Source organism: Theobroma umbraticum, unplaced genomic scaffold (genome assembly GCF_002168275.2).
Source record: "Theobroma umbraticum cultivar Fairchild unplaced genomic scaffold, ASM216827v3 scaffold_56.0, whole genome shotgun sequence".
Lineage (NCBI taxonomy): Eukaryota > Viridiplantae > Streptophyta > Magnoliopsida > Malvales > Malvaceae > Theobroma > Theobroma umbraticum.
Window position 1 is genome coordinate 8,650,703 of NW_018397256.1, and position 11,038 is coordinate 8,661,740.

General features: G+C 37.6%; 2 protein-coding genes across 6 annotated transcripts in view; one reads left to right on the top strand and one right to left on the bottom strand.

The window, feature by feature from the left end:
• Positions 1-4,331, top strand: part of NIG (NSP (nuclear shuttle protein)-interacting GTPase) — a 9,275-nt gene extending 4,944 nt beyond the window's left edge. The window contains exons 8-15 of the mRNA XM_089782575.1: positions 5-119; positions 1,054-1,722; positions 1,817-1,981; positions 2,060-2,164; positions 2,279-2,362; positions 2,983-3,157; positions 3,239-3,284; positions 3,664-4,331. Coding sequence (XP_089638701.1) covers positions 5-119; positions 1,054-1,722; positions 1,817-1,981; positions 2,060-2,164; positions 2,279-2,362; positions 2,983-3,157; positions 3,239-3,284; positions 3,664-3,793 — 1,489 coding nt within the window. The 3' untranslated portion in view covers positions 3,794-4,331. The remainder of the gene's footprint in view (positions 1-4; positions 120-1,053; positions 1,723-1,816; positions 1,982-2,059; positions 2,165-2,278; positions 2,363-2,982; positions 3,158-3,238; positions 3,285-3,663) is intronic.
• A 447-nt stretch (positions 4,332-4,778) lies between these two features.
• Positions 4,779-11,038, bottom strand: part of LOC110410657 (Serinc-domain containing serine and sphingolipid biosynthesis protein) — a 7,139-nt gene continuing 879 nt past the window's right edge. Inside the window, exons 2-15 of one of the 5 annotated variants that reach the window (XM_021420475.2) lie at positions 10,527-10,674; positions 10,255-10,398; positions 9,727-10,010; positions 9,491-9,564; positions 8,467-8,626; positions 8,288-8,312; positions 8,045-8,134; positions 7,064-7,235; positions 6,907-6,980; positions 6,423-6,492; positions 6,092-6,163; positions 5,882-6,021; positions 5,548-5,621; positions 4,779-5,330 (exon numbers count right to left, since the gene is read on the bottom strand). In XM_021420475.2, coding sequence (XP_021276150.1) covers positions 5,272-5,330; positions 5,548-5,621; positions 5,882-6,021; positions 6,092-6,163; positions 6,423-6,492; positions 6,907-6,980; positions 7,064-7,235; positions 8,045-8,134; positions 8,288-8,312; positions 8,467-8,626; positions 9,491-9,564; positions 9,727-9,919 — 1,203 coding nt within the window. In that variant the 5' untranslated portion in view covers positions 9,920-10,010; positions 10,255-10,398; positions 10,527-10,674 and the 3' untranslated portion in view covers positions 4,779-5,271. Of the gene's footprint in view, positions 5,331-5,547; positions 5,622-5,881; positions 6,022-6,091; positions 6,164-6,422; positions 6,493-6,906; positions 6,981-7,063; positions 7,236-8,044; positions 8,135-8,287; positions 8,313-8,466; positions 8,627-9,490; positions 9,565-9,726; positions 10,011-10,254; positions 10,399-10,526; positions 10,678-11,038 lie in introns of all 5 variants that reach the window. The other 4 variants (XM_021420472.2, XM_021420474.2, XM_021420476.2 and 1 more) reach the window with 4 other exon arrangements.

Genomic DNA, 11,038 nt, shown 5'->3' on the forward strand with positions numbered 1-11,038 from the left:
CCAGTCCCCCAGTAGTTCGCCCTGTTAGAGAAATTTTGGGTGAGAATGTGATACCACTTCGTATAAGTGAACCTCCAAAGGCAAATGGCAGCAGAACTGTTGATGTCCCTCAGACACAGGTAGTTTCTGCTATGTGCTTGGTAACCATAGTTTAATGTTCGGATTCAGGGTTTTGCTTTGGTTTATTTTGCAATGTTCGCAAATCTTTTCTCGTTTTTTGTGCTTTTTAGATTCCGCAAAAAGATGAGCTTTCCCTGTTCCCTCCCCCATAAATGTAATTTATTTATGTCTTATCATTATGCCCTTTTGAATTCTCTGCAAAAGCTATAGTTTTGATGTGATGCCTTTTGCCATAATATTGGCGTGGTTCTCATTCTTTTCAAATTTACTTTTTCTCCTCTTGTTCTGTAATTGTAGTCAGAGTATATGTCCTACTTTTAGATGTTCTTGATAGTTCTTATCCTGTTGGGATTCCAACTATGGTATCTGATTTTCATTAGTTGACAACCTTTTATTGGAACTACTAGTTACTTTGTGTAGGGAGTGACTCTATTCTAGCCATAGTGATTGGCATTCCATGCCACTAGTAATGGTAATTTTTTGAGTTATGATCAATTTGATTATGATATCATGGTACTGTGCTTTTTAACGCTTTTACAATGTTTGGCATGTTAATTTATACCTTCAAGTTAAAGAAACTTGTACTGGAAATAAAAGCATAGCAGGGTTGTCCTTCCATGACATCTTATTTGCATTTATTTTGTGGTTAATTATCTTGCATGTTTAGGTCTCTTTTGGCTGGTCATGTGTGAATTCATGTGCTTTTTAAGTGGTATATAGGTATAACTTGGGTGAAATTTATCACCAAAATGGATGCACTTTTATTGCTGTTCAAATATCATCAATCTAGAACTTTGCATGGCCATGTATTAAGATTCATTCAATTTTTCATTATTGGGTGAAGAAAAAAGATCTTTTGCTGCCTGTCTTTATTTGTGCTCTACTTTTATTTGGATAAAGAATGGATTGACTGTAGTATTACTTCTATAGCAGAGAACTGCATCTTCCAGCAGCTTGGGATCTACCAGCGGGAATCCAGCAGAAGTCAAATTGGAAACGACTGTCAGCTTAATTGATTTTGATGCTGATCCTGAGCCTGCAGCAGCTCAGGCAGTTACTCAGACACAACGAACAACAGTGACTCAATCCGTTGTGCAGCCAACAAGTTCTACCAATGACAACAACTGGGCCTCGTTCGATTTTGCCCCTCAGACAATAGTTTCTCAGGCCCCTTCAAACATGAACACCCTGGACTCTGTTCTTTCTCAATTGTCGGTGCCAGCATCTGTCCCTGGTCATATATCAGGACCATCTACCATTGTTGGTGGTCAGATACCTGCTCCTGTGGTCAACATGAGTGTAGCACCTCTTGGTGGTAATCCCAATGTTGCATTCACAGGGCAGATACCCGTTGGTGCTGGTGCTTCTGCAGTTGCACCAGTTAGCAATTTGTCAACATTGCCTCCTACTGGTGCTTTGGCAGCTGCTCCTGGATTAACTCCTATAATGCCTGTCACCAGTGGTAGTTCCCAGGCCAGTGTAAATAATGCTGGACAATGGCCTAATGTGCAGCATCAACAGACTTCTTTTTTCTCTGCAGCCAGCAGTCAGTCTACTGCCCAACAATTTATGCCACCAGTTGATGGAGCTTCAACCAGTCAGGTGGGCTGCATTTTCTAGTATTCTTACATTTTGTGGTTTTTTATGGATAATTGAGTCTTTCTTCACCTAAGTTTGTGTTGCACTTTTTTGGCAGCCATGGAATTTTGTTCCTTCCCAGCATATGCAGGGGCATTTCAGTGCACCTGCTGCACAAACGCCTCAAGCTGTCTCACAATCAGTGCTGGTTTTTACTTCTACTGGTGCATCACAGCCTCCATCTATAGAAACAAAAGCAAGTGGAAGAAAAGAACTACCTGCGGTAATTTCCCTTTTAAACCAAGGACATAGCAGTTTTGTGTTGTGAGGAATATTTATTGTGTTAACTTGTTCTTGACAGGATTTTTTTACTGCAACCTATCCAACATATCCTACACCTGCAGCAGGGTGGCAAACTGGCCCACCCCGTGGTATGGGGTTCACTATGCAATATAGTACTGCAGTGGTAACGATTACATCTCGCAACAATTAGGTTCATGAGTTAATTCTATTTTCCATTACTGCATATCTGGTTACTTGATGACTCACTTATAGTTCTGCATGCAATCTGTTGTTACAGCCAATGTCTGCTTTTCCACAATCATCAAAGTCAGTAAACCCATTTGATCTTGGTGGTGAAGCACCTCCAGTTCAAAATCAAACAGTATGTTATTCACTTCTTTACAACTATTTCAATGCTTGTGGCACTGACTTAGTCTTATTGTGGTAAGGATTCTGTGATAACATTATGGCGAGTTATGATGCTGGTGTGCTTGTTTTCTGTGTTTGCATAGAATTTAAGACTCTCTAAATTTTAGGTGATATATATACACACACACACACACACACACACACACACATCACACACACACACACATATATATATATATATATATATATATAGAGAGAGAGAGAGAGAGAGAGAACAAGGGTATTCTTTATTGTACCCAAAAAAAGAAACCAAGGGTATTATTTAAGTGTCTTGATGCGATGTTTGACTGTTTTGGCTGTGCCTGGGAGGAAACTTGGGTGTTGATTTGACTTTGTGGATTGTAACTGTCTAAACTGGATTTTCTGGTTGACAATCTTGAAGATGACAAACACCACAAGTGCAATTTTGCTTGTTGGGTTTGGAGATGCCAGGAAATTCACCCAATAACCATACTTACCAACCTACTTTCATTTTTGGAAATCCCAATGCAAAGCCACCAGTCGTTGAACTTATCCAGGAGTTGCACATTTAACTTTTCTGCAATCTTCTTTTTTGTGTTGCTTGTGGTGCAGTTCCCTTCAATGGCTTCCTTACAAGGTGCCATGCCAAATGTACCTCCTGCTTCTGGTTTAGTACGCGCTTCTAGCCTTGGTACTCCATCATCAGCATGGATGCCACGTCAGGCTTTACCTTATGCATCAGGGATGCCATCCCAGTTACTGCCTTACGCATCAGCAGTGCCGCCAAGTAAAGCCTTTTTATTCCCCCTTTTTTTTGTATCTCTTTATTTTGTGACTTTAGTGTGCTCAATTTTTTAAAAATTTACAGGGGCGTACATCGGAGCACAGTTACCCAGTAACTTGCCACCCTCCAGGTAATTACTTCTCAGTTCTTAAGGATTAAGTTCAACCATTCAAGCATTGTAAAAGGGGAAAATGAAGAAGAAGAGAGAGAGGGAGAGGGAGATGGAGAGAGAGAGAGAGAGTAAAATTACTTGGAGTTTTCATGGATGCTCAGGCTGTCTTGACAAGTGTTCATGTCGGACACTTATCCCTATCTGAATTGGAATGTTTCCTGATGCTACTCCACAAGCCCATGTAATGGCCATTTTTTGTTGAAAAGTTTTGTTATGTTTCATGGTCTGGCTTGGTCTTGGTTAACCATCTGTGTCTGCTGCTGTTGATTACCATAACTTTTTAAGTTCTTTATAGGTTTATTTATGTTCCTAATCCGAGTTATTCTTCGCGTTGCAGCCATCAAATCGGCATTGGTAGTGAGGCATCTTTTGGTTTTGTAAATGCGGATCAACAGGTGGCTGGTAGATTCTCAGCACCGACTACCCCACAGCCATTCTCTTCTGTTGGCGGCAACCCATTCGGCTGAATATAAATAACAAAGCATCACGGACCCCATGTCTGGTTAAGCATCCTCTTGTTGCTACCTGTTAAATTGATGGGTGGAAAGTTTTGGTTTTTGTTAGAATGATCCAAGCCCTATTATAAATTTTCCGTTGTTCGGTTCCGCATACAAGGATCTGATATCCATACTGGCCATAGATAATTAGCTTGATGCTCGCACAGAGAGACAGAGAGAGAGCAAGCCAACGAGTTGCAAGCTGGGATTCACAAGGTTACTACGGATAAAGCATCTGGGGGATCTAGGTTTTTCTTTCTTTTCTTGTTGTGCAGATATGATGTTTACCGTAATTTCCATGGAGTGATCTGTGTGTTGCCTGAAAATTGTATCATTTCCACCCTCCCCTTTCTTTACCTTCTATTTTCCCCTTAGTGTCGTCTGATTTTGCAGTCTCTCAATGACGATCCGGTTCACCTCTTCAGAGCACGTGAAAATTTGTGAAGTTGGTCACAGTTTGTAACTTTGTAATGTAATATTATTGAATATTGAGATTATTTGAAGAATTTGTGATATCTACACCCGCAGCCTCATCGACGCAATTCAGATTATTCAGATAATCTTTAAAGCACGTGACATTTTAGGCCTTCATTTAATGAAATTTATTTTCCATATCACAAAGAATTGGAATTTAATTATAAAAATGACAAGGACTGGTGGTTGCCTAAATCTGGTCACATCAAAGTGAAGTAGCAGATGAATTGTCAGTAAACTGTCATCCACATTCATTATATATATATATATATATGTGTGTATAAAATATATGGTTACCACCTGGCAGATGGCACTGTCTGTCGGTCACAATCAAACGGTAAATGGCTTCCTGCATTAAAAGTGTATGAAGAACTTTCTGGTGTCTTGGATGAACTCTGAAGTCCAATGTTCAAACTTACCCATTCGGATTTTCCTTTTTCAATTATTGAAAAACAATAGTAATAGAAAATGATAGGTCAGATGAAATTACAATTTTGCACTTGAATTTTTGCATTTGGAATTCTGCAACCTTGGACTGTACCGAAAAGCCCATGGTTAAAATTGGGCGAAGGAGGCAAGTAAATTCCCTATAGAACCATTTATTTTTGTAGGGAGAGTAGGCCACCAAAAATGTAAATTTCCAAGGGTTTGAAACTTTTTCTTTTCTGAAAACTATCTTCCTTCAATTGTGTATTTACAAATATTAATTGGCATTCTTCTTGACAAATTTCAACATACTGTGTAATTTCCCTATTCTCCCTTTTAGCTGAGACAGAGGAGGGTTGAGCCTCAATTTTCCTTCAGCTAGGCAAAAGAATTTGGATGTTTGGTGTTGCTCCAGCTCTAGTCAATTATAAGCAATGCTACCATGCTTCAAGTCCTTGTATCTGCAAAGTAGACTGATGACATTTATGTGACAGCAAATGGTTTGGAGCAACTGCAAAATGAATTTCAACACCCTTTCCAAAAGCTTTTCATGCAGGTTCAGTTGTTCGTCCGCACCCCAATATAACAGGAGCCACCAGCATCCACACTGCAAGAAAATAACCTTATCTTATTGTTTGAATAGTAAGCCTCATCAGCCAATCTCCTATGCTAGTCTTTAATCATCATTAAAGCATCTGAAAGTCAAGGGAGGATCTTGTTTTTTCATTGTATTTTCGGAGAAAAGGAAACCTATATGTTTGACAATAGCCCTGGCAATATGAGGATAAGTTTCATGTCAATTGTAGCTCTAATTAAGTACTTACAGTAAACGCAGACGGCTAGCCATTCATTCACGATCCTGACCCAAGTACTGGTCCAACCAACGTCGATTGTCCATCTGCAAAAGAATAATGGAACTCTTTGCTCTCAGCTTTCCACAGATGCTTTAAGTTTCTGTATTACTTGCCAATCACTGAAGAATATCCGCTTGAGATGTTTCTAAGAAGTAATTTCGAAAGACACAGTTTGCTAGAATCTCATAAATGCATATTCCTATTTACTTAACTAGCAAATAAATATCCAAAGTTCGTTATAAACCAACCTTGAAATGCATGAAGCAATAGTGACAAAAATAATATGGCACAGCAGGGGACATACCTTTTAATAGTATGATGTGTGTTCCAGCCAATCAATAGCATTGCGAAGTACATTGCTCCAGTGGCAAAAACGAAGTGGAAGAAACCGTAACCATATGGTACTGCATCTTCAGCAGGTGCTTCCTTTTTCCTGATCTGCAGCTGTTGTGAGATGCATTCTCATGGCAAAGGGAGATAACTACTAAACATTTATGAAGCTAGTGGAACAAACCTGAAAGCATTGAGAATCAACACCGGTAGAAAATGTGGCAATTACCATAGCCAGTAGTGCAACAACGAAGCTCTGAAAGCATAAGAGATTAATCATCATGCTTGCGTTTGTGGTAATTGAAACTGTGAAAGCAAAAACTTTACAATGACTTGTTATTTATCAAATATCATAAAACCTTTTTGAATATTCATCTTTATGGTCCTTAGATGGAGAAAATACAAGCACTTCTTTCCTTATGGGGTGTAAGTGGTTAAGATGCAATAGTTAGATTAGCAGTCATCAATACTTGGTTCAAAAATTTTTAAGAGATTTCGAAAGAATGAGATATTACTATGATAGTCAGCCAGTCTGTTTTGTTGGAAGCTTCTGCCTTCCTGTTGCAACTTTCCCCTGCTGGTTCACTGAAAACGCATAGAAGTAATAAAGTTAAAATTCAATAAACTACTTAGAACAAACTGCTAGTTCTCTCAAACTCAAGAGATTTAAAGGCTAATGTATCCAATTTGAACTAATGAACACAGGTACTTTATCTTCGTCACTTTAGCAATAGATACATTACTTCAACCAGCCATATTGGCACAGAAGGCTGGAAGACTATATATTTTTTACTTACTTGGGGTGGTCACAGAACTCAAGGGGCCTGTTCCTTAGGTCCTTATCCGTAAATCACCACAACCCCAATTGATACTTGATTCGTGAGTGAAAAATGGTTTCAGAGGTTGCAGTTTACAACCACAAAAATTGAAATGTTAATGAATGCACTCTGAAATTTCTAAAACTAATTAATTATGTTCCCAAAAGCTAAGGAATCATGCCTTCGAATGGCACACCAACAGATGAATACCACATAAAGTCCCATGAGGCCAGGAGTCAAGAAGACAGAATTCACCTGTTTCAGGAAGAAATCATGCATTCGTTAAAATCAGGTTATAGGATTTAAGAAGTGAAAAGCCAGGAGTGACCAGAGCATACTTTGGGGTGGAGGGAAACACTGGTCATGAGATGCAGAAGCACAAGTGTCCATGTGATGAAGAAAATGTTGAGGAGACAGGATGGTTCGGGTGCATACCAGATGTACATCATGATGATCCCCACTATGCATATAACATATGCGGCAGTTGCAAGTAACATCACATGGATGTGGCTGCAGCAGAAGTAAATTTTCATCAGCATTGGTACCCATATACTTATCGAAGAGTAAAAAACTAAATTTCTTTGAATGCCACAGAAACAGAGGTTTACATTGCCAACATATGTGCTAGCTTTCTTTGAACAATTGTGGTAAATATCACATATGTGTTCCTCAACAAATAATTGTGCAAATGCGGGACAGATCTGATTCAAAGAAAATGGCTCTACAATTTCGAACAATCTTTCAGGCAATAACATTACAGAGACTCAATTATGTGATTTAACAGAGCACATAACATATAGTTCTAGTATTTTTTTTTTTCAGAAACAGTTCTGATCAGCTCATATCTTGAACTCAGACCAATCATGAACTCTTATTTCTGCGATTAGTGCAACATAAAACATGAAATAAAGAACGAATTCAGACTTAGGAATTTGCTCTAATTTTCAGGATAAAACTTTAATGGCCATTAATTCTTACTAGTTGTTATTGATAAGAATATTCATTCTTTTCAGTGGGTGAGAGATCAATCAGTTTACAACAATGTGTGCAATTACAGATGATTTATATAAGAAATGCAAATATGTGTAAAGGCCAAAAGCAAAATCATATTGGTTGTCTTATTGTTTGACTTTCAAGACAATTGTTTCCACTCCCTAAAAGCAAGACATTATGAGATGCTTTTATGAATTTTCCCAGAATATCCCTTTAGCAATATGAAGAGGAAGCTTTTTACTTTCGAAGTTTATCTAATAAGAACAGGATTAAAACTCATTATTATCTAAGGCTCAGCATCAGTTCTACCAAGGGAAGAGTCTTACCATCTTTCTGCAATTTTATCAGACTGACAGCAATCGTTCAGCCATTTAATGAAACTGATTACGCTTACTAGTTGAACTAGGAGAAAGATCCTGAAAAGGATATGCAAAGAAGTCCTTAAAACAATAAGATTGACAGAAGAATAAATCAGGAAGCATCTTCAACTTCCCAAACAGACTATTCCAATAAGATTGTACATGTTTTATATAGAGGAATTTATAACAGGAATCAATGATACCCCGTACCCGGCACCAAAATGCGCAATCTCCCCTGCCAAAAAAAGAAAAAAGAAAAACACAATGTATCAGAGCTTTGATCAATGTAAATTACAGCAAAATAATAACTGATCCTGATGTGGATTAATTATTAAAAAAGGGTGAAAAAGAAATAATGGTGGAAGATTTTTAGAGAAAAAAACACGAACCGTATATCTGTATGATGAAAGTAGGAACCAAAAAGGAGGTAATTGTCAAGGCAATCCAAAGGCCAATCTTTGCAGACCACCATCCAGAATGCCATGAGTCTCTGCAATTGTACATCCTTTTGGTACCAGCAGTTGACAGAAACATTACAAAATAGAATGCCTAAAATAAAAATTAAGGAATAATGCAATGGAAAAAAAAATAATAAAAAATAAAAGTGAAACAACTGAACTATGTAGAAACCAAGCTTACATGTTATGCTTTGGAATGGATCAAATGCAGGTAAATTTCTCAGTGTGTATCAAGAGGCACAACAATGTGAATTCCATATGTAGTTAGGTTAAACCTCATCTTTTTTACAGGTAGTTGTCTGGACAAATTAGCAATTATGTGTCTTAACTTCAAAAATTTTCTTAACATTCACCATTAAACTGAAATTCTATACTCCTTAGTGTCATGTTTTGACATGATTATATTTCTAACTTTAATAGGCACTTTAGGTTTCTTTCTCCGAAACTCAACATCATTCATAAACATTAAGCAAGCAAGATCTGGAAATTTATCAGGTAGACCAAAACAGATATAATCTCCATTCATGTTTTTTACTTATTTCTTTTTCGAAAAGCTTATCTTTTATGAGAAATTTGAATCATTCTTATTCAGTTGTGAAGTTCATTTCCATCCCAGCAGAGAACTTCTGGATGTTTGCTCCTCATTTTTTCTTCTTCAGCTAAACCGTTTGAGAAGAGAGGGTAAAGTATCACATTCAATTGCAAAATCAAGAGACCAACATCAAGTCCTAAGAAATCAAATAAATATTCTGGTTGATGTGCATATGCTATATACCAGGATATTTATTTGATTTGCTGGGACTTGATCTTCTTAACTTGGCCTCCTCATTGTTGCAACCGAGCGTGATCCTGTTCAGCATTGTGGTATTTGACATTCTAAATCTAATAGCTGAGCTCAGAAATGTCATCTTTTATCAACAAATAAATAAAATCCACCATTATGACTTAAGGATACAAAGCATCCCAAGCTCACACGCAGGACTCCTTCTGCACCCAAGCAACCACGGCCACCTTGGCAATTCTTCAGCTCTGCAACCACAAACATGCTGATTAACAATTATCAATGGGACCCAATAAGTTGGATATGAACTATGAAGTAGCTGATGATGCAAAATGCATGTCTCGTGATACATATACCATAGGATACATATACCATAGGAATACAATGTCGAAGCAAACAAGCAATCTTACTTTCCATTTCTGGGAAGGTGATCCGGCCATAATCTCGGACAGCCCAAGCCAGCAAATTTGAAACTAGAAAGATCAATGCATAGACATATCTAGCCATCCAAGGATTGGAGCCATTCCTGAACTGGCTAAACCAGGAGTCACCCTTAAACACTCCATGTCTCTCATTGCTGTTGCCTCCTACACCACTCTCCATTTCACTTGTACACCTACCAACACCCTCCACTCTTCATCACATTACCAACTCAATGTTCCAGGAAAGTAGAAAACCAGTAGATTCCAGTTCACTGAAAAATGAAAATCCTGTTATCTGCAGTAAATATATATCTATATATATATATATATATATAATATAATCATTGTTTTGCCATAGTGGATCCATGTTACCGGTACCTAAATGTCAAAAAGTGAAATTATCGAAAGTCGTGCTTATAAGAAAAATTGGACTTGGGCTTTCGATGATTTGGGTTTATGACAAAGCCTAAGAAAATTCAATGGGATTAAATGAAAGTGTCCATTAAAGCAACTAACCACAAAGAAACCATTTCCCCAGTGAAAGAACTTTCTGTTGCAGCAAATGAGAAGCTCAATTTATTGCTTGAAATGCACGACAAGCTTCCAACTTTTTTGTTTCTTTTCATTCGAATTCGGTGCATTTAAACAAAACCGTTGGATCTAAATAATTTTTGGCGATGAGTTTTTTTTGTTGGTTCATGCACATTGAACAACGCAACAAGCATTAGGAGAACAGTAAAGAATCCAAATTTATTTTTTGCTAGAAAATGAAAAAGAAAAAAACATACCCAATAATGGTGTTTTGTTCTTTTGCGTGGAAAAGCGTGTAACGACTACCAGATGAGTAAAGGAATCTTTGAAATCTTTTACTTCCCTTGCAAGCAGTCTTTATCAAAACAGTCGTCGACTCTTTGGGACGATTCCACCCTTCCTACTCTGCTGGTTTCACGAGTTTTACAGTTAAAAACAGGGGTAACGTTGTCAAACTCGTCATTACGTTTACAAAGTCGAATGATGTTTTTAACTGTTGGATCGTTTATTTTGCTTCCTTGCCCTGTCTAGTTAAAGTGCAGAACAACAGCTAGGATTCTCTGCTAAGGCTGGTAAAGTTCTACGTATTAACTAGAAAATATGAAAAAAAAAAAACCGAGACAAATATTTTCAAAAAAAGAAACTTTACTCAAATATTTTCCTGATTGGTGTGACATGAAGGAAAACTACAAGAGAAAATAATCAATCTATTTTCTTTCACAATCTGAAACATTTCTTTGTTATCATTTGCATGCGTTTCTTACAAAAA